The sequence below is a fragment of the Orcinus orca genome, chromosome 9, assembly GCF_937001465.1.
Source record: "Orcinus orca chromosome 9, mOrcOrc1.1, whole genome shotgun sequence".
Lineage (NCBI taxonomy): Eukaryota > Metazoa > Chordata > Mammalia > Artiodactyla > Delphinidae > Orcinus > Orcinus orca.
The window spans coordinates 40,281,875-40,305,610 of record NC_064567.1 but is presented as its reverse complement, the minus strand read 5'-3'; the positions used below and the strand labels follow the sequence as shown (position 1 = coordinate 40,305,610).

General features: G+C 41.0%; 1 protein-coding gene across 6 annotated transcripts in view; it reads right to left on the bottom strand.

The window, feature by feature from the left end:
• The window catches only part of ELMO1 (engulfment and cell motility 1), a 549,020-nt gene that overhangs the window by 385,392 nt on the left and 139,892 nt on the right, over positions 1 to 23,736 (bottom strand). For all 6 annotated transcript variants that reach the window (XM_049715202.1, XM_049715199.1, XM_049715198.1 and 3 more), the window contains one exon: positions 4,426 to 4,476. In XM_049715202.1, the coding sequence (XP_049571159.1) occupies positions 4,426 to 4,476 (51 nt within the window). The remainder of the gene's footprint in view (positions 1 to 4,425; positions 4,477 to 23,736) is intronic.

Here is a 23,736-nt window from a genome sequence, read left to right as displayed (position 1 = left end):
CTCCGCATCCTTACAACGCAGGCAGCCCGCACCATCTCCATCTCCTGCCGGGACTGCTGCACTGAACTCCTAACCTGTCCCCCTGCCACCTACAGTCTGTTCTTGGGCAGCAGCCAGAGTGATCTTGTCACTCCTCTGCCTAAAAGCCTCCACTGGCTTCTCTCTGAGTTAGGCTCATAGGGCAATGGAGAGAAATAGAACTTAAGACAGCTTACAATTCTTTTCAAGTTTCTCAGCTCTGTGGAGAGAAATTGGTTCCAAAAATTTTAATGGCCTCCCTGTTAAGAATCTCTGCTAACCTGAATCCACAGAGAGAGTGAGATAACACTGCTTTTCTTTTAGCTAGGGTAACTGGCCCCCAAAATCAGTGCGACAAGCCCTCTGACCCAGATGCCTCTAATATCATTTCTCCAAACGAGAGAGAACAGAAAGGCAGGGTTCTGCTTAGAGCTGACAAAGCAACAGTAGATACTTGATCAGCAGTTTTATTTAATATGTCCACACGGGCCAAATGAGGGATAAAAGGCAAGAAGAGCTCGGGTCATATATAAAACGGCTCTTAAAAATCTAATAGTTTGGAATACTGGAATGGTTTTAGCATGGAATGTTATGATTCACCTCTTGTATACTGTAGTGACATTATGATATGTATTTGTGTGTGTATTTATTTAATTAAAAAGAACACCAGCACATGGTATAGAAATATGTAAGTACTACCAGAAGTTATAAAATGATAAATAAAGTTAGCCTAATGTTAACAGTTTCTTGTGTCCCTTGAGAATCATTTTTATCCTTTTATCAACATACATATATACCTCCTTTCCCTGTGCATAACGCTGTCACTCCATACACAATGTTCTGCAACCTGCTTTTGCACTTAATAAAAGTTTTAGATGCCTCTGAGGCAGCATAACACATTCTTTTTTACAGCTACACAGTATTCTATCACATGGTTATTACCTAATGCATTTAACTAGTCCCAACTGATAGACAGTTAACAGGTTTCAGTTTTTGATTACTGAAAGCAATGACGCATACAGCCCTGTATGGGTGTGTATGGTGTGTGTGTGTGTGTGTGTGTGTGTGTGTGTGTGTGCGTCCTGCAGTGCTTTTGTGAGTCTATCTATTGGATAAATTCCCAGCAGTAAAATTGTTAGGACAAAGACATATGCATTTTAAGCTTGGGTGGATACAGCTAAATTGCCCTCCAAAGAGGCTGTACCAATTTGTACTCTTGACACCACAGCGTCTTTGCCTCACACCTTGATTATCTAGGAGTGTAGATTTTCATCTCTTTTGAGAGAAAGATTGAGTTTTTTCTTTCATATGTATCTATATCTATATAGATCTATACAGCTATAGCTAAATAGCCATATATAGATCTATATAGATCCATCTATCTATATATATCTATAGATAGACTATATATAGAGATTTATAGATCAAGAGAGAGAAAGAAATCATTTTTGTTTATAGCTTTTGGCCATCTGTTTTGGGGGCAGCTAATTTATTCATAAGAGATCCTGCAGATTGAGGAATTAGGCCTCTATTTATCATGCATGTTGCCAATTGTTTTCCTTAATTTGCTGTTTTTGACTTTGTTTCTGGAATTCTTTCCAAACATGAAGGTTTTGTAGGGTTGTTTTTATTTTTTGGTAGTCAAATTTATCAATCTTTTTCTTTATGACTTCTGGGTTTTGTGCCCTACTTAGAGTTGCTTTCCACACTCCAAGACTACAAATATATTTACTGTGAAAACTTTTAAAAACAAAAATTTCAGGAAAGTGAAAACAATGGTCTGGGAACACAAGCTTCTTCTAATAGGAACACTAGCCAAAATTTATGTAAAATATGCTTTATGCAACATGTGGCCTCAGGTTAGATTTCCATAGGTAGTATTATCATGGCAGGTACAAGGGAACACTACTTAGCTGCACAATCTGAAGGTCTCCAAACCCTGAAATGCTCAGAAATTCACACACATTTGCACACATTCCCTGAGTATGTTCATGGCTAGATTTTCATGATACTGGAGAGATGGATAAGGATAGGACACCTACAAAAGATACGTGTTTAAGATGGTCACTAGAGAGACTGTCTAAAGATGTGCAATGCAGAGGAAGACCATCACCCAAGTGTCGGACTTTTAAAAGAATAAAAATGAAGGTTGTTTTCTTCGATCTTCTCTTATTAATGCCCTATTTTGTTAGGAACAATCCAGAAAGGATAGTTCTATATAGAGAAGGACTGAAAATAAATCCATCAACAAAAATACCATCACTGATAGAGTGGAGGTGAGACTCAGCCCAGCTGCACATTGCCTAAAACAAGAGTGTGTGTATGCATGTGTGTATCGAGTGTGGGCATGTGCGCGTCTTTTCTGGCTACAGGGAGAGTTCAGCTGAGGTAGATGAAAGGACTTGTAAAAGCTAGCGCAACACTGCTTGCCAGTTTCTTTATGGTACTCTAATACCTCCTAGCAAATTTAATAGAGACAGCTATTTTTTTAAATATATTTTTATTGTGTATGTAAAAAGTGAAAGAGTTAGCATATGCTGACCCATATTTTTCAGGCAAACACAAAGTAATTTTTTAAAAAATCTACCAGCAACAAGTGAAGTTTACAGATCCAAACTACCTTGATTATAGTATAATTCCCAATTCTATACCCTGTGGCTACAGTCAAATCATAAATGCTTACTTAAACTGCAGGTGCCTGGACCCTATTCCTAGATACCATTATTCAGCCTCTCTTTAAAGGCTCAGACATCAGCATTTTAAAAATTCTACCAACGATTCAGGTTTGGGGACCACTGTCCTCTGGAAAATGTAAACCAATCTCTTGTAGTGAATTCCATCGTATAGTATTGCCTTGTGCACTGGCTTTCACATCTCTCCATTCACCGTGCTGGGTATATGAAGGGCACAAGCTCCATTGTCCCCAGTGATGCCAAGTCATGCCATGGTGTTAGTACTTGACTTCCCAGATGCTGACAAACTCCACCCTGCCCAACACCTAACATTCTTTCAAGGGGTAGCTTAGCGCTGCAGAAATTTTGTTCATGAACCCATGGCAAATAAAAAAGAGAATTGACTTCATTTAGTGAAGACCTAGATTTTTAACAAAAAGCAGTGCCTTTCTAATTCTGAGATGAAACAAAAGGCAAGGTGTACTCTTTCTGCCCATCAAGCAGGTGAATAATTTCAGCAGGATAAATAGGAACTACAAAACCCAAATGAAACCATGGTCTCTAACGGTCAAATTAACATGAATTCATGCTGACTAAAGTAAGAAGATCAATGCTAAGGCAGACAAAAATGTCTCAGCTCATCATGTAGCCACTGAAAAGTGAGTATGAATCATAATTCCCATTAAGTGGAAAAGAAGGTACCAAAAGACAGTTCAGCCAACGCCAGCGGCATATTCTTATGGAGTCCATCACTGTGTTTAGGCTCGAAATGTTACTGGGTAAAATGTTCAGGAGTTTGTAAGCCTCTCTTAATGTAATTTTCGACAAGAAGAATTTGTGGTGGTTACAGTACCCACAATTTAATTTTAGCCAGATGCTTTTCCCAATTTTTAAATTTATTTTTAGCCTACCACATGGCTTCAGTGGAAACTGAAAATGAGAGCTAGACACAGTTTTCATCACATATGCAAGTGAAAATAGTAACACTTGGTGTATTTTGTGCAGATTATTTTTTAGGAGTGCGGTAAAATGCACTGTGAAAAATACGTAGTTTAAATATGCTAATGTTACTACCCAAAGTATCTATAAGCCAGCCAGAAAGATCAAGATAAGCAACACAGTCAGCTATAGTAATCTAAATATACTGCAGCATTTTGTTTAGCAGCTTTTATCTGGAAGACTTTAAAGTGTTTTGGTTTTTTTTCCTAGAATCAGCTGTCAGTGAAACAGTGTTAAGTGGCAAACATTTCTTAAACTATATTTTTATGAATTGTCATAATAACTGACCAAAACTAGAAAATGCTTAAACACTCTCTCTCTTTCACACACAGACACACCCTCTGACTTGAAAGGGAAGTAACGGGCTGTCTCTAGTTTTATTTCCTTTGTTTGTTGTCTGAATTTGTTCAGATGGCCTTAGGTGGATCTGTGGACAGGTAGGTAAAAACCGATCGGTACAGCTGAGTTATCCCATCTGTAATATGAGAATTGCTGAGATGACCCCCAAACTCAAACTTTAAGATCAATTTACTTGCACATAACCTGGAACAAAAATTGCCCTTTCTGTAATGGGAAATAGAAGGAGGGGCATTCCTGCCAGTCCAGAATATGAGGACCGTCCAAAGATCTTTTGTTTCACACAAAAGTCACCGTGAAAAATTAACATCCCATAATCCCTTTAACAAACTGCAGATCAAAGACTTTACTAGAAAGCTACAAACAAAGATCAACTTACTGGAGATGTGGTTAATCGAAGGATAGTGCCATTTTTTATTTCATTGCGATTCTGGAAAAGAAAAAAAAAATCTTTGTAACTCTTCAAGTGGACGCTTGGGAAAGAAGAGAACAAAGGTAAATATAATCTAGCAGAGACTCTATATAATAAGCATTCAGATGATTCAGTTTATTCTCACTTGAGTAATTTTTAGTTATTTCACAAAGAACTTTAAACTGGGTCCCAGATGTATTAACTTTATATTTTTCCCTTCAATTCTTTTTGTTTAATTTAATTTTTATTTTATTTTGGAGTATAGCTGATTTACAATGTTGTGTTAGTTTCGGGTGCACAGCAAAGTGATTCAGTTATACATATACATATACCCATTCTTTTTCAGATTCTTTTCCCATATAGGTTATTACAGAATAGTGAGTAGCGTTCCCTGTGCTATACAGTAGGTCCTTGTTGATTATCTATTTTATATATAGTAGCGTGTATATGTTAATCCCATACTGTTAACTCATCCCTCCCCCCCTCCCCGACCTTTCCCCTTTGGGAACCATAAGTTTGTTTTCAAAGTCCGTGAGTCTATTTCTGTTCTGTTTCTTTATACCAAGTCATGGACAGCATTCAGTACAGGGGAAGTGAATATCAACCCAGAAAACAGGAATACGGGGCCCAAGGACAGCAATCAAAAAAAGCAATTTAAAAAGGTTATTAAGGGAATATGACCCAGCAATACCATTCCTACATATACACCCAAGAGAACCGAAACTGTATGTCCACATAAAAACTTGTACATGAATGTTCATAGAAATGTTATTCGTAATAGCCCAAAGTGTAAACAACCTGAATGTCCATCAGCAGATGACTAGATAAACAAAAGGTGGTAAATCCATACAATGGAATCTTATTAGGCCAGCAAAAGAAATGAAGTATTGATACACACTACCACATGGATGACTCTGGAAAACATCGAGTGAAAGAACATAGAGGCAGAGGCCACATACTTTATGATTCCATTTATCAGAAGAGGCAAATCCATAGAAACAAAGCAGATTAATGGTTTCCAAGGGCTGGCGGAGGAGGATCTGGGAGTGAGTGCTAATGGGTTCAGGGGTTTTGGGGGGTGATTAAATGTTCTAAAATTGATTATGGTGATGATTTCAAAAATCTGTGAATAGAGTAAAATCCAATGAATTGAACGCTTTATAAGGTGAGTTTTTTGGTACGTGAATTATATCTCAATAAAGCTGTTCTTTTTTAAAGGAAAGGTTAGAAAGGAACCTGGTTTCTTAACATTTGCTGGTCCCTACTGCATTTTGCGTTGAAGTTAAGAACAAACAGCATAAATGAGCGAGCAGATCCCAAATCGGTCCACCTCCACGTGGCAAGTGTATTTGAGGTGAGTGTCTTGAAACTTTCACTTAGCATCTTTGGCATTGAAGGGAGAATTTCACTGGTAGTTTTCTTTTCGGCCACCAGAGTACGCACCATGCTCAGCTTTCAGAAGTTGGCCTTCTGGGAGTCACAACACCGCATCCCTCACCCTGGAGCACTGAGGCCAGGAGGTTAATAAAGTGCCTTGTGGGCCCTTCTCCTGTACCGTTTCAGACAAGTCCCAAGCTAGAATTTGCTCAGGATGCAGCAGGCACGCTGAATTGTTGGGAAATTTCTCAGGATGGGCTGCCAAAAACACATAGAACACTCACTCTCTCCCTCAGCCAATTCTGACTACTTATTGGAAAATGAATTTTGTAAAAGAATTATCTGAAAGCGAACAGGCTTCAGGCCAATACTCTCTCCCAAAGAAAACCTAATCTGAACGTTTTATACTGAGTTCAGGCCTGAAAACTCCATACTGACGGATCCAAACCTTCCTCGGGCAATTTCAGCGCAATCTAGAGCATCCCCAGCCAGACACCCTGGGCCACCTCTTGAGAGAGCAAGGTCCTCATTACCCGAAGTGTGCAGGCAAGGGCTGAATAGCCACCTGGCAGCCAGGCTCAGGTATGAGATGGTGAAATGAATTTCAGTCTTTTAAAAAAAAACTCCTTTCAACTCTAAAATTCTATGCCTCTGTGAGAATTGGAGAGGAAGACCACAAATAGTAATTATAGAATTAAGGAAGCCGGACACATAGCATACCTCTTTCCTGTCAGGTTCTAAATGAAAGAGAGTCAGAAGATGAAAGGCTAAAATACCTCCTTTATTAGTGATTGTGGAACACAAGGCTGAGAGTGAGAACCAGCAGACAGATAACTAAACCCTCAGGTTAACATACCCGTTGAGGTAAGACCAAAGGCAAGTTCCTTCCCAAGAGGAAAAGGGGGCCCAGTTTATTCTTCCCAAATAATGAATCAAGTAGGGAAAGAGGGTATGAAGAAACCAGGAGGGTTTAGCAATAATCTCTCCTCATGAAAATTAGGAGTGACGATGAAGCATTCCTAATAAAAGCAATAAACTAACATTTATTGAAAGGCACTGGGGTGAGGGTTTTTGGGTTTTGTTGGAATGCTTATTTAACCATCATAGTAACTTGATGCTCATTTTAAAGATAAGAAACCAAAGCTACCAAGAGGATAAATTATTTGCCCAACATCATGGAGGGGGAAGGGCGGACTCACACTCATCAGGGTGGGGAGCATATCTGACACCAGATGCTGTGCTCTCTCTGGAAAAGGTAAGAAGATCTAGATCTTGCCTTTATCTTCAAGGGGGGAGCTCATCACCTGGTCAACATATATGAGAGCAAAGAAGTAAGAACGGTATTAACAAATGCTCTGCAGATTTCCAGGTGTTCCCTGGGATGCCCTGGGCACGGGGCACCGGGTGGGAGTATGGCTGGGGTGACCTCAAGCAGTTGACTTCCAGGCCCCCATGTTGGCTCCTGCAACGTTGACTCCTGACTTTCTGGGACCCAAGCAGGAGTTCTTTGAAGAAAGGGTCTTGAGGATTGTTTAAAACAAAAGCAGTGTTAAAACCACTGACAGGCAGGGCTGGGTTCAAACGACCTCCGTCTCGCACCAGCTTGTGTGCTCAGTGCGAGCTACTTAACCGCTCTGATCTAAGTTTTCTCTTCCCTAATATGGGAAGAACAAGTCATCGCTTAGAGGATGTAGTAAGAACCAGACATGACAGATGATCTGTGCCTGGCCTAGAACTGGTTCAAAAATGAGAGTGATCTGGACTATTACACCGAGAGCAGCACGCCTCCCTTCCCAGTTGGCAGTCCATTTGCCCTCTGTCTCTTCCTTTTCCCTAAAAAGATGTTTCTTAATCAGCATTTTGTATTTTGGAATAAAAAAGATAAGTAGAAGAGCCACTATTATATGCATTAAAAACGTTAAGGTCCCGACAGAAAGGTAGATAAACTGAAAGAAATAGGCAATGGTAGACATCTGCTTCAGAGACTATTCTATCAGGAAGATCACCTGGATTGCACCTCATCTGCCACAGACTGATGACACCCTTTGCTCTCCAAGGCTGTCTAACTTGTGATGTAGACAAAGGAAAAGGCTTGGACTTACTCTTAATTTCATAAGTTCCATCCAGACGCTGCAGCATCATTTAAGAGTTGGATTTCCAGATAGGACAGTCTCAGTTGGACCCACATTTCACTTCTCACCTGGGGAATCTGCTACAAGTGACACAGCTGCCCTTTGTGTCAGTTTGTTCAGGTGTAAAATAAGGAGAACACCTGTCTCCTAAGGCTGTTCTGAGGATTAACTGAAACAATCCATTTAAAGTGCTTAGAGCAGAGAATGGCAAACACCTTGCAAACACTCACGAAAAAAAGTTAGCTGTTTATCATTAGTGCAAAAATAACATCTAAAAAGCACAGTGCTGCATATGCTTATTTGTTTTTAGCTAGTCTCTCTCTATATGTAATCCAATCAGTAAAAAGAATAGTGCCATCTATGTTATCCTGAGTCTAAGACTTTAGGAAGTCAGCAGCACATATCCAGCAGAATAACAGTTAGCAACTGTACGCCTCTTCTATCAGCAGACCAGCATGGCTGAGGAGGGAGGTCTGGCACACAGCGGGCTCCGCATCAAAGGCTGGGGAGCTGCCACTCACTCTTTTATCACAGTCTCAGGCCTCTAGGTCTGTTTCAGAGGGGCCTTCTTTGATGCAGTCCTCCAAGCATTCAATAAGGGCTGTGTGTGTGTGTATGGGTGTGTGTGTGATTGTACTTCCTTATCCTGTCCATTGGCTGCCGCCCTGTACCCGCTGACCATCACCTCTCGTTGAACCCTGACCGATACACCTCTACCTGCCGGGATGCTGCCACAGCTTGGCCTGGTACTGTTCTCCCTTAGTGAGGTGACTAATACACTGGCCAGCTTTGCCTCATCAACAGGTTATGCCACTGACCTTTGGGAAGCAGCTTTCAACAAGACCTATCCATCAGCATTCAACAGAGTCAAGGTCACCTCTCTCGGGCCAGACAAGGAACACCACTAAATGACATATAAAAGCACATGGGGAAGGAACAAAAAATAAAAGTGAACTCCCTCCCTTCAAATGGAGAGGGGGATTCTGCAATAATGAAGAATGTATCCATCAACTCACAGAGCCAAGAAACTGTCCCATGCCCCTCTCTAGGAAATCAGCCTTGAATCTCCGATTCTCATGGGATCTTCACACCATTGGCTCTAGAATCACCATGAGTATTAAAATGCAGATTTCTGGGACTCCCCAGCTCGCCAAGCCCACACTCAGGGACCTGGGACTCTCTATTTTCACTCTGCTCCCAAGTAATTCTGATGAACAATGAAGTTTAGAATCATCCCAGTCTAATTCATAAGACTATGCATCACATTTAGAGTAAGTATTCTGAAATTCGAGGTAATAAAGTGAGGCAAACAAGACTAATGCCAGCTCCTCAAAACTGAGGAGGAGAAAGCAGCAGAAAGAACATTTCTGCGGGTAACGTCCTAACGGCACACAATGCACGGGAAGAATGACAAGGGGCCCAGTGAAAGCCCGCTAAAGCCCCACTGTCCCAGTTACTCCTAAGCCAGCAGTGGCAGACTGTGCTAGCCCCTGACATTCACAGGCGTCTCGAGAGGATGTCTTTGTGTTTCTTCACAGAATCAGCTCAGTGACTCGGCCTCTGTGTGGACTGGATAATAAGATCCTGCAGAAAAACGTCACTGTTGTCATATTTCTCCCTCTGAAATTTATCTCAGTATGCCAACTTTCTATGTAGCCAGACAAATTAGGAATCATTCCCTGGTCAAAAATTCCAAATTCTACCCCTCTTCCTGCTATTGAGCAAGGAAAGCAGGAGGTCGGAGGGGGAGGCGGCGGGGGAGGGGGCACTTACAACCCCACAAGCCCGGGAAGCTCCAGGATCTTTTCTTGGGCTCCTTCTTCCCCTCCTTGCTCTGTCTTTGTCTATCACTGTCTCTCTCTCCTGATGTGATGAGGCCCTTACTTTGGATGTATTACTAGGAAATAAGGCTGTTCTTCGCATCCATTGCTCAATCATCACAAAGACTGATTTTGCATGTAGACCTGATCCTTTCCCTCCTTTATGTGTCTATTTGCATGATCTTCAGATCTCTGGGCTGAAGGAAATAAGTGAGGACCGCATATGACATGCCGGTTGCTAGGTTACAGAGCAATGCCTCTAGACGGAGGACTACAGGTCTAACATTTGAGGAGGAGGATAGAAATACCCTAAAATAAATCTGAACCCACAAAAGCCAGGGAAAAAAAGGCTGAGAGGTGAGGTGGGGAAAAAGGATAAGGAAGAAAGGGTGGCAAACTATTCTAAATGTACATTTTCCGTAACTAATATTTCAGCCTTCCCCCAGGGGTCCTTCCCATCAGGGACCACGTTCCTCCCCCCCCCCCAACTCCTCAGCCCCATATGGCTTTAGTAGCTCATCATCACCCGTGGATTTGAAGGATCTTGCTTTGACTTCTGTTCCACTCTTTCTTCAAGCCTCTAGCTAGGTTCTATTCTCAGTTATTGTGTTTCTTTAATCATTTTACTTTTCACAGCACCCATGTACCATTTACACAATTCCCCAAACCAAGAGCAGACAGACAAGACAGGTGTTAAGTAAGATTCTGTTAACTACTTATTTGTGCTGTGTAAACACAGACCGGACCACTTTGCTCTCTTTCTACCTGTAATAAGACCTGGGTGGAAGAAGTGGAGCGAAGCGGTCAGACAGCCTGCAGGAGCCCAGGGAGTCTACGGGGTGTGGTGAGCCCAAGGGGAGGAACAGCAGGAGAATGCCTGCCTCCCTTGGCATTTTAATCAACTACTTGTAGGAGACAGAGAAAAAGAACAGTGTTTTTCTGGAGAAGAACATGCTTATCTTAAAGCAACAGGCACTATTAGATGTTCACTGCTGCTTAAAAAGAGGCACCCTTTTAGAAAGTCAGGGAAGATGCTTGTTTCCTCAGCCACTTTCATATGGCAGGAGTGAGCACACACCTGCCTCTACCTGGTGTCCAGGCCCCAGGACCAAAAGCTCAGGGTAGAACCCAATCCACGTCTGTGTCCCTCTAACACCCTAGGATAAGAATTGACTGAGTCCAATCTGTTAAAAAGTAATAGGACTTCCCTGGCAGTCCAGTGGTTAAGACTCCATGCTTCCACTGCCGGGGGTGTGGGTTCAATCCCTGGTTGGGGAACTAAGATCCCACATGCCATGTGGTGTGGCACAAAAAAAAAAAAAAAAGTAATGGCAGGTCACTATTTAGATGGAATCCACCTTGCAGTCAGAGTAGCCAGTCCCTTGAGCACAGAAGGTGATGGGGATCTTTCTGGCAATACAGACGGTGGGATAAGCACCAGCAGAGACATAGTATGAGTGTCAAAGGATGCGGACGTGTATTCATAGACTCTCTTTCACTACAGGTGCTGTGCTGGGAGAACAACAAGGTGGTGAGGACAATTGACCGGCAGGGGTCTGGAAGCCTGGAAAGCGCAGTGAACTGGAAGGAAGGAAGCTCCAGGTTGAGCCTGGACCAACTGACTTCCAATGTGACCTTGGGCAAGCCCATTGGCTTTAGTTTCCTCATCAAAAGAATGGAAGCAAGGGGCCCAGCACCCAAGATCAATTCTCTTCACTTCTCTTTTATTCTCAATACAATGAACAAAGAGGAAACATTTAAGGCTTTTGAGCATTATGACCAAGGGGATGTTTCAGAGAAATAAATCTGTCAGCAGCAGCGAATTAGAATGGAAAGGGAGTAAGTTAAGGAGATTGGGCAAGGTGGTGGAGCGTTCCAACAACACACAGCTGCCTCCATCACTGCAGGGCTTGGCACTTACTAAGTTAGACCCCAGGCTCCAACCATAGGACTCCTGGCTCGGAGCACCTCCAGTCTCCAAGTTCACAATCCAATAGATAAACCCAAGCACCGAAAAGCTAGTGAGTAATAAGTTCTATGACAAAAATATGTGCCTTTCCTCCCACACATAACTTGAAGGACAGTAAATAGAGACACATTTTTCATGGGTTATTTTGTAATGTTTAATAAAAGCCTTAAAAATCAAATTTTATGAATTTTTCCTTTGGAAACATCAGAGAGGTGGACATTTTACAAAAGATGTCCACTGAAACATTGTTTATAACAGAGAAATACAACTAAAAGCAAGCCCAAGCGTTTCAGTTATTCATTTATTGTCTCTCAACCCTAAATCCAACATTCTTGGCCTCACTTTGTATATTGGAGATGGACCCTGCAAGCATTTCCCGTTTGCCATCGTAGGAGAATGTTAAGCTTCACCAAAAGAGAGCATTGGAATAATCCTGCCTGGTCATAGAAAGGCAGTTCTCTTTTGAGCCCCCATTTTAGTAGTAGTAGTAGTAGTAAGTGTAGAAGTCCACAGGTCTGATCCACCCTCAGGCCCTACTCCTACCAGAAGCCACTTCCAAGCAGCTCTGCTTACTCAACCTTCCAGCAAGACACACTCCCATAGTTCAGCACAGGCCTGCATCCTTCATCACTGTGGGGATGCCTCTGTGGTAGCCATGCTCTCTTTGAAGAGCCCTGGGGAAGGGGGCCATGCCCCCTGGGGGGTCTTTAGTTCTTAAATTGTCCTCTCCTCCTCAGACTAGAGGCCACAGCTACTTTGCTACAACTGCTCCTTCTGGGGACCCACCAGAGTCCTTTGCTACCCCTTTGCTCGCAGTTAACAGATTCCACTAGTTACTGATTTTTAAATTAAATTTCCCCGGTTCAAATAATGATATTTGAACTGTATCCTGACTGAACCCTGACTGACATACCAGATCTTCCAAATGTCACTTAATATGAAGGAAAATTTAAATAAAAATGGTAAAGCAGGCCAATGATACATGATATAGCCATTAAAGTGTTGGTATGAAAGAGTGTTTAATAATATGAGAACATGTCACACTGTATTGTGAAGTATGTGAAAGGAAAATAAAAATGGAGTCCGTATTGTGAAGAGAGCTCTCTAAAATGAAGCTGGGGACCTTTAAGGAAGTGTGACCTACGCATATGTCAGACTGGATGGAATCTGACCTTTTGACCTGATGAAGGGATCCAGAACACCTGCCAGAAATTCAAGATACTTATCGGACCCTTATCCTAAAATAACTTGTGATGGTCTATCGACTTATTGGACCCCTATCCTAAAACAGCTTGTGGTTCCTTAAGGACAAATATTTTCTGATTCACGTCAGAGTCAACCACAGTTCTCACCCCAGGCAACCTTTAACAACCCTGTGCCTTTTTGTCTTTATACACCCCTGACTCTTTCTCTTCCAGAACACTCTTCCACAGTTACCCCAACCTGTGTCTTCCGAATTGCAATTCTTAAGACCCCCAATAAACTCTCTTCTTATTTGCAGCCTCCTGCGTTATTTTTTTAGTTAGCAAGTGAAAAATGTAGGCTGCAAAACAGTATTGCAGTATGAGTTCAAATTGATGGAGTATGTGTGTAGATACTGATAAAATCCTGGTGCCCAGGTAGATAATCAGGTGAACAATGCTCTCCACTTGCAACATGTGAAAAAACAAAAGAAATTAAGAAAAATGCCTGATACTGTATTTGCCCAACCCAGCTAACGAACATTGGCTATGTTTCTAGGGAAGAAAGCAACCTCCCTGGTTTTGGACAGAAGGACTTGCACAAGCTGGGGTGAACCACGTCGACCAGGCCTTGCCCTACAGTCCCATTTTTCTGTTCATTTGAGATAGAGACTTGATTGCCAGGCCCTCCTGCTATCAATTTTAACCTACCCCTCAATCAAATGACATGTGCAAATGTTTAAACCTGGGTTGTGATGGGCAAATTAGAGCCTGTGGTCTTAGAAATCCACAAAGTTCTGGAGAAGAGAGATGCACTTACAGGAAAGAAGCTCATGCTTGCAAAAAAGAAAGATTTTAAAGGGCCATTCCAGTGGCATTGGCAGGGATCACTAAGGTTGCTGCTACAGCTGGGAAAATACCAACTCCATGGTCTATTCTAGGCAAAGCCGATGCAAACAACAGACTAAGGAGTGAGAACGAGACATAAACCTTTAGAGTGGAGGAGAGCTATGGAGCAAAGTGGGATGGAAACACAAGAGAAGGAAGAGTGACCGAGTTTGCTGGCTGCTTGCTGGCTGGCTTCAAAGAGACAGTGTGGTGTCACCTGTCATCCTGAACATCACCTGCTGTGATGTGAGCCTCCCCCACACTGGCATCAGATGGGCCTGAGTCAAACCTTGGCATCATCACAGACAGCTTTGTCACCTGGGCATTTGGCACAGAGCCTGGCATATAGCAGGTGCTCAGTGAACATTCGGTAAATTAATACATGGGCTTGACAACACCTCCGAGCCTCCCTCACTGCTGCATGAAGACCGTCACACCTAGGCCATATGGTGTTGTCATGGGCATTAAATTAGACAGTCCTAATAAAGACCCTGCCTGGCACACGGGAAGGACTCAAAACATCATCCATAAAGAAGAGGCAGCTGGGCTCCCCTGGTGGCGCAGTGGTTGAGAGTCCACCTGCCGATGCAGGGGACACGGGTTCGTGCCCCGGTCTGGGAAGATCCCACGTGCCGCGGAGCAGCTGGGCCCGTGAGCCATGGCCGCTGAGCCTGCGCGTCCGGAGCCTGTGCTCCGCAACGGGAGAGGTCACAGCAGTGAGAGGCTCACGTACCACAAAAAAAAAAAAAAAAGAAGAAGAAGAGGCAGCTTAGGTACTGGGTAATGAAAACATGAAAAATCTGCCAGATCAAGAAGGGGGAAGGCAGAGGAAATACAGGTCAAGCCATTCTGCTCCCTGCCCGGAACACTGCAGGGCAGGGATTCTTTTTCCTTTCTTTTTGCCCCCTGGTCATGGATGTTTTGGCCGTCTGGTGAAGCCTATGGGTCACTTCTATAAATAACGTTTTCAAATGCATAAAATAAAACACATGAGCTTGCAAAGAAACCAACAGTTACCCAATTTTTAAAATTGTACCATAGTAATATATATGCTTCTTTATCAGTACAGGTATCAGCAAACTTTTTCCAGAAAGAGTCAGATACTAAGTAGTTTAGGCATTGCAGGGAAAGAAATTTTCTGTTGCAACTATGATACATAAATGAATGGGCATGGCTGTATTCCAATAAACTTTATTTACAAAACCAGGTGGCAGCCTGGATTTGGTCCACAGGCTATAGTTCACTGGCGCCTTTATTAATGCATGAAATAACAAGATACATTATAAGCGCTAATAACTACCGTAATTTCTAATTAATGTAATGATCATAAATGACATTTTGAGATCACTGCAATAACAGTAATAAGTGGAAATATCTATGATTTCTACCGGTAACATCAATACAGATACTGTTTATACTATCATGGCTGGTTGTCTACATTCATCATTGAAATAATGCAAAATTTTTATTTTCACACAGTTATAACTTTCTTCCTATACAAGTTCATGGAGCCTGGGTTAAAACAGTGGCTTTCCACTGTACTTAGAAGAAAATCCCTATTCCTACAATGGTTTAAAAAACTCCCGATGTGGCCCTGGCCAAACTCTAACAATCATATCTGATACTCCCCCACTCCCCAGCTCACCATCCTGCTCCCCTTTGCTCCTTATCACACCAAGCCCTTCGTGCTTCAAGGCTTCTGTACTGGCTGTGCCTTTTCCTGCAATGCTATGATCTGCCTCCTTGTGACTCTCAAGTCTTGGCACAAATGTCACCTCTTTAGAAGGACACTCCCTGATGCTTTACAGCAATCTTGGCTTTAAACCAAGTCAAGTCGTATTTCTAATCCATTCTTGAACCTAAATTACATGGCTAGCCTGGCAGACTGAGCTCAACAGCAATGCCTGCCTACCACACTCTGCCCCCAAATCTTTATCATGTTACCCCATTTATTTCCTTCAGAGCACTTACTCCAATCTGAAAATACCTTGTTCATTTTTTTAAAATCTCCTGTCTGTCTCTACCCACACCCATGAGAACACATACACAAGAGGAGTGGGCATCTTCAGGTTTTGATCATCACCAGTGTCAAAAACAGTGCCTTGTATGTAAAACATGCTCAATACATACTTTTTGAATGAACGGAATGGATATTTTCATCGTAATAGGACCTAAAGCAATAGCCAGAATATATCTGTAAACTAAAACTAACTGGCCACTTATGTCTTCAAAGATAGAAACACTGTCCCTTTCTTCCTCCCACAATTCAGATAAATCTCAGACCATCTTTCCTTTCCTTCCCTATTCTACAATCTTCAGTCAACCAGCGGCTATTTATTTCATGCCTACTAGGAGGCACGTGTATCATTAAGCATTTTTAAAAAAGGGATAACTGAGATCTAATTGCTCATGTCCCACTATCAATCCTTGTGTCCTCAATAATGTCCTGAATGGAAGTGAACCATATTCCACCATATTGTTCACCTAAGCCACAGCATCAGGCTGCTCTAGCACAGAAGCAGAGTTACAAACAGCCCCAGACATCTACAACTGAGCTCTGACGCTCACAAAACCGTCCAGAACCACTCCCAGAAACTCACCTGTTTCAGCCCTAAGAGGAAGGGCCCAGTGATGAGAAGAGGCCAGACAGGGGCCTTAGAAAAGCAGGATTGGCCTCAGTGTTGGAAGTGAAAGTACCCAACAGGACACACTAGAGAACAAATGGGCTTTAGCTTGAATCCCACTAGAAGTTCCTCCCTTCTATCCTATCTCTTCTTCCTTCTTGCACTAGGAGAAAAATTAGAGTTTAAGTAGACTTCTCCAGAGAAGTCAGGATGGATGATAAATGAAAGAGGAGGTAATTAAACAGTCAAAACTTTGAAAGTATTACCATAAAAATTCTAGAAGAAAACACAGGCGGTAAGCTTCTTAACATGGGCCTTGGACTTTTTAGATTTGACACTAAAAGCAAAGGCAACAAAAGTAAAAAAATAAACAAGTGGGACTACATCAAATTAAAAAGCTTCTTCACATTAAAGGAAACCATCAACAAAATGAAAAAGCAACACACTGAATGGCAAAAAATAATTTACAAATGATTTACAAATCATGTATCTGAGAAGGGGTTAATATCCAAAATATATGAAGAACTCTTAAAAGTCAATAGCAAAAAAACAATCTGATGAAAAAAAATGGGCAGAGGAACTGAGTAGACATTTTCTTCCAAAGGAAAATGGCCAAGAGGTACATGAAAAGATGCTCAACAACCCTAATCATGAGGGAAATGCAAATTAAAACCACAATGAGATACTGCCTCACACCCGTTTTCATTGGCTATCATCAAAAAGATAAAATAATAACAAGTGTGCGCAAAGATGTGGAGAAAAGGGAACCCTTGTGCACCGCTGGTGGGAATGTAAATTGGTGCAGCCACTATGGAAAATAGTATGAAGGGTCCTCAAAAAGTTAAAAATAGAACTACAATATGATCCCACAATCCCACTTCTGGGTATTTATCCAAAGAAAATGAAACCACTGACTTGAAAAGATATATGCACCTCCATGTTTACTGCATCATTATTCATAATAGCCCAGATATGGAAACAACCTAAGTGCCCACTGATGAATGAATGCATCAAGAAAATGTGGTATACATATATACAATGAAATATCATTCAGCCATGAGAAACAGGAAATCCTGTCATTAGCTACAATATGGATGGACCCTAAGGATATTATGCTAAGTGAAGTAAGTCGGACAAAGATAAATACTGTATATCTCACTCATACGTGGAATCTTCACAAAAAAAAAAAAAAAGCAAACAAACCTCTAGTTCATAGATACAGAGAACAGATTACATTGGTGGTTGCCAGAGGCGGGGAGTATGGGGTGGGCAAAATGGGTGAACGGAGTCAAAGGTACAAATTTCCAGTTATAAAGTAAATAAGTGATGGGCATGTCATGTACAGCACGGTGACTACAGTTAATAATACTGTATTGCATCTTTGTAAGTTGCTAAGAAAAAAATTGTTAACTACATATGGTAAGGGGTGTTAACCAGACTTACTGTGGTGATCGTTTCACAATATACATAATGTTGAATCATTATGCTGTACACCTGAAATTAACATAATGTTGTGTCAATTATACCTCAATTTTAAAAAACTTTAAATGTATTAAAAAGCTCATCTACATCTTAGCTTTTCTTCTTTTTTTTCACTGGAGCATCCACCCTGCACTTGGACATCCAGGCCTTGCCTCTAGAAGCTGTCTGTCTTGTCGGGAGGACTCACCCTAAATTCATCTAAGCACAAGTGAAGTAGTGAGCAAGAAAAATAACACATTAAGTCAATTAGGACAGGTGTTTTCCTAAAGAGTTGATCCAAAAATAACAGCCAGAGAAACATTTCTTTTATAGACTTATTCTCTGCCATAAACGTGCTATCCAGATGAATTAACTAACTGGTATGAAGGGACTTCTACTTGGTAAAATAAATGCCTTTTTCACATAGAGACTCTGTAATTAAATTCTGGGTTTTTACTATAAAAAGATACTGTGAGGGCTTCCCTGGTGGCGCAGTGGTTGGGAGTCCGCCTGCCGATGCAGGGGACGCGGGTTCGTGCCCCGGTCCGGGAAGATCCCACATGCCGGGGAGTGGCTGGGCCCGTGAGCCATGGCCGCTGAGCCTGCGCGTCCGGAGCCTGTGCTCCGCAACGGGAGGGGCCACAGCAGTGAGAGGCCCGCGTACCGCAAAAAAAAAAAAAAAAAAAAAGATACTGTGAAACAAGATGACATACATCAGAGAAACATTAGCTGATTTAAAAGAAAAGGCTTTTAGCAAAAGGTAAAGATTTAGATAAAACTGAGTTAAAATCTAGGCTGTACAGTTAATCATATATAATCATCAGGTTACTTAATCTCTCTGATACTTAATTTTGTTAATAATAAAAAACAGGAAATACACTGATAAATACATCTCGGTGTATTTGCAGAAATTAAGCTCAACAGAAAGCCTTGTACACAGCAAACACTCAATAAATAGTACATAAATAGTCATAAAGAGTGGAAGTGCTTAAAAACAGATACGATTTATGATAGATACAAAATTATGAGGTACCTAGGCACATATATTACTAAATATATACAAGAACTTTGAGGTAAAAATTATGACTGTTGAAAAAGTTTAAGGAACATTCTAATAAATGGAAAAATATATTTTCGTGGATGAGATAAACAATATGCTAATGAAAGCAATTTCCCTCCAAAATTAATCCATAAATTAATTCCATTTTAATCAAAATTTTTACAGGATTTGACAAACATGCTAAAATTCATTTGGCAAAGTAAAAGACTTACACTACGCAGGGTGATTTTGATAAAGGAAAAGAAGACAGATTCATCCCAGTAAACATCAAGCCTTGTTACTGAGTTGTAAGTGCTCAAAGCTGTACGGTAAGGAACAAAACAGAAAGCCACTGAGATGCCGATAATCACGGAAACTTGACTCACTACAGAGGTGAGATGTAAATCATGGGGGTGGGAAGGTGAGTAATGAATTACTCAATAAAAGGTGCTAGGAGGAAAAAGATAAAATTAGATCCCTACCTAATAGAAACATGCGCACACGCGCGCGCGCGCGCACACTCACACACACACACACACACACACACACTCTCTCTCTCTCTCTCTCTCTCTCTCTCTTTCAAAATGGATTAATGATCTATATGAAAATCAAGACTCTTTAACTTCTGAAAGAAAATAAAAGAGAATATCTTTATAATACATGACTAGTGGAAGTGCTTTTAAACAAAACATAAGTAGCCCAAGCAATAAAGGGAAAAGTGATCAATCTGATCATATTAAAATGGTCTTATTAACTTCTGTTTGACGAGAGACACCATAGAAAATTAAACAGTTATGGACTAGGGGTAGCTAGATAAAAAAGAATTGTCCATATCCTATAAAGAACTCCTATAAATCAATGAGAATAAAACACTTCCCTCCCGCTATTCGACAAAGACTGTACAGGCAGTTTGCAGAAGGGAAATCTGAAGCATAACAAACATAGGAAATAGGCTCAGCCTCAGCAATTAGGGAAATACACATTAAAGCCACAAGAAGTCGCATGCCCCCCACGCCCCATCCAGTTGGCTAGCATTAGCAGGACTATGACAACAAACACAGGGTGAAAAGAAGGGAAGAGGAACTCTACTTTGTGGGTGGGACCAGGCTAGCAGAACCGCTTTGGAAAGCAGTTTGGCAACTCCTAGCAAAGTTAAAGATTCAACCCAACAGCTTCCTACTTTCTATTCTAATGTTCAAATGGAATCACATGAACAAGAATATTCATGACAGCACTATTTGTGATACCAAAATTGGGGAAACAGCTGCTTATCTGCAGAAAAAAGGATAAATCAACTGTGCTTTATTCATGCCATGGGACATTATTCATTATTTATCTCAAAAATATAACTTTGGGTGAAAAAATGAAATTGCACAATGTTACCTTCCGTATGATACCAATCATTTAAATTTTAAAGTATAAAACAATTCTCTATATTATTCATGAATACATACATATGTAGAAAATCTATAAAACATTCATGAGAATAATAGACATCCATTTCAGGCTAGTATTTACCTCTGGGGAGGGAGGAATAGGAGGAGAGGCAGGAGAAATGATAGAAGAGCGTTGCAGCTGGATTTGTACTTTTCTAAAAAAGAAAACCTGAAGCAACAGGCAAAATGTTAGCCTCTGTTAACATCTAGATGATTGGGTGTATGGGTATCAGTTATATCATTTTCTGTACTTTTTTTTTTTTTTTTTTTAGAGGTACGCGTGCCTCTCACTGTTGTGGCTTCCCCCGTTGCGGAGCACAGGCTCCAGACCCACAGGCGCTCAGCGGCCATGGCTCACGGGTCCAGCCGCTCTGCGGCATGTGGGATCTTCCCAGACCGGGGCACGAACCCGTGTCCCCTGCATCGGCAGGTGGACTCTCAACCACTGCGCCATCAGGGAAGCCCCCATTTTCTGTACTTTTTGAGAGGTTTGAAATATTGCATGCTTTAGAAGTTTTAAATTACTATTTAAATGACTTCTGATTTCAAAACAATCACTAGTGCAAAACTCATCTGTCTAAATCAAAAGTAGTGGCTGGATTTCTTACATCTATGCATTACTTTGTAATGAAGGAACAATTAAAGATAAACATATATTTAAAACCAATGTGCTGACTATAAATTAGCCTTGTACAATCCTGCTCTTTTCCCTGCCAACAGCTACATTCTTAAAACAACCAAAATGCAGTCTTTTTAAAAAGTGCCTATTAGTCAAGCCAGTGGTTTTCAAATAATGGAATCTTTTTGTTCTAGAAAGGGAAAAAAATCCCTCAGAACCTAAAATAGACAAAGAGGTATTGTATTAATATTAACATGTTTTATGAGCTTAGGTTTGTAAATGTATACTTTTTAAGGTAATCAGCAAGAATAATGAGGTTTTTTTATTAACGTAAAAATTTAATATCTGGCATTATGGATGATCATTACAATAATATAACAAGCTTCCACATTCAATTTGCTTTTGTGTTCTGTTATCTTATTCAATGTAGAGAAAATCTGGATACATTCACACAATGTGCTCATTTTCTGTTGTTACAAAACAAATTACCAAAACCTTAGAAGCCGAAACAAATGTATGATGTCACAGTTTCTATGGGGTCAGGAGGGTAGCACATTTTAACTGGGTCCTCTGCTCGGGGTGACACAGGGCTGAAATCAAGGTGTCAGATGGCTGCATCCTTATTTGGAACTCAGAGGCCACTTCCAAGTTCATTCCAGTTGCTACTTAATTTGTTTCCTGTGGTTGTTTGACTAAGATCCCACTTCCTCCCACTTCCTCCCATTTCCTCACCAGCTGTTGACCAGGGATCATGCTCAACTCCCAGAGGCTGCTCTCAGGTCCTTACCCTGTAGCCTTCTCCACAACCTGGCAATCTGCACCTTCTCAGGCCAACAGGAGAGCATCGCTTTAATGCTTCACCTTCTTTAAAGGGCCCATCTGATTAAGTCAGGTGCACAAGGCTAATCTCCCTTTTGATGAACCCAAAGCCAACCCAAAGTCAAGTGATCATGGACCTTAACTGTATCTGCAAATCCCTTTGACAGACTGTGATGTAATCATCTGAGTGACATCCCTTCAGATTCACAGGTTCAGACCACACTCAAGAGGAAGGATTTGTATGGGGCATGCAACAGTAGGGGATGGGAATCTTGGGCGCCACGTTAGAATTCTGCCTACCATACCCAGATATGTAGTTGTCAATGGTGACCTTTAAATCTCAGGAGTTTCTCCGGATGCTTGGAAAGGGAACAATAGGGCATTTTTTTCTTTCAGATCTGTATAACTAACATCTAACCTCAACTCTCATTCCTCATAATAAATACTGGAAGTCAGGCAGAAAAGCACCCCAAACTTACATAAAGGAATAAAATTGGGTCTTCCCCTGTTACTGGACACCTGACATGCAGCCCAGCCGAGAAGCCTGAACTAGCCCTGACTGTACGTGAACCAGGCACTCAGGTGCGGCACAGGTAAACGTACTTAGGTGATTTTACTCGAGTAGGTAGATTCATGCCTGATTTAAAATAAAACACTCCAATCTTCCCAGTCAATGACACGTTTATAAGAAGTGTAAATGTACGCACAAGGATGAAGGAAATAAAATGCTTCATGTTGAGGTCCACCTAAAGTCAACTTAACCCAACAGCTTAAGCTAATAATAATAAGGTTATTACTACAGTTTATGTTGATTTTTTATTCATGTTGGAACAGTTCAAAATAATCATTTAAAAGGCCAGATAAATCAAATACTTCTGCAATTCATGAACCATCCCTAAAATCCCCTGAAATGGAACGTTCTTCACAATAATATAGAAGATCTCAGTGTCAGTTCCAAAGATGACACTCATAGTTGTGTGACCTAAACTCCAAAACCTCCCAAGACCTCTGTGAGCCCTAAATGCTTAAATGAAATCTCTCATGAAAGTGCCTGGCACCCAAGGGGTCATCAGTAAACAGTGGCTGAATTAAGTCAGGACGACCCAGTTTGACTCTTCGTTCAACTTCTATTGATATTTTGTTAGGAAATGGTTAAGGACTTACACAAAGACTCAGTTTAAGGAATGGACACTTTAGTGTTGTTTAAAGAAAAGGAAGAGAGAGAAAGAGGAAGAAAGAAAAAAAGCAAACAATCTAAAAATCAAAACAAAAAGAACTGACTTAAAAACTGAGTTCAATACTTCTCAGCCATTAAGTTTGACGAATAAATAGGAACTATGACTCACTGAGGGATGACCGTGGGCTAAGCGCCTGGCAAAGTGTTTTGCCAGCATTATCCAATTTAATCTTCATCACATAGTGAAGTAGGCAGAGTACACTAACATGTTAAGATGCCCGCTATATATTAAGTTAAAATGCAAGTTATGAAAGAACGTGTATGCTATGATCACATTCTACAAAACAAATGCACACTCAAACTCAAATTTTGAAGTGTATATACTAAAATGTCAGTGGTTTTCTCTGAGCACTAGGATTCTGATAATTAAAACAATTTGTACTCTGTTTTTTACTTCTACTATGTCTCCAATGTGCTTATCCGCTTATGTAAATTTTTTAATGAAACTTGAGATTTCATATCTGTTTGCTTAGGAGTAGCAGATACTGAAAAAAGGAAAGTTTTATGTAAGTTGCATTATATTAGTCAAGTGGCACCTCACTATTTTTTTATACCTAAAAATCTAAACCTAACTACAGTGCTTGCAAGTCTAAAGTTTCAAGAGAGAGGGCATCTGAACATAGAGGAGAGAAAGAAAAGGAGATGAACAGAGACTAGGAAGAGAAATTTTTAAAAA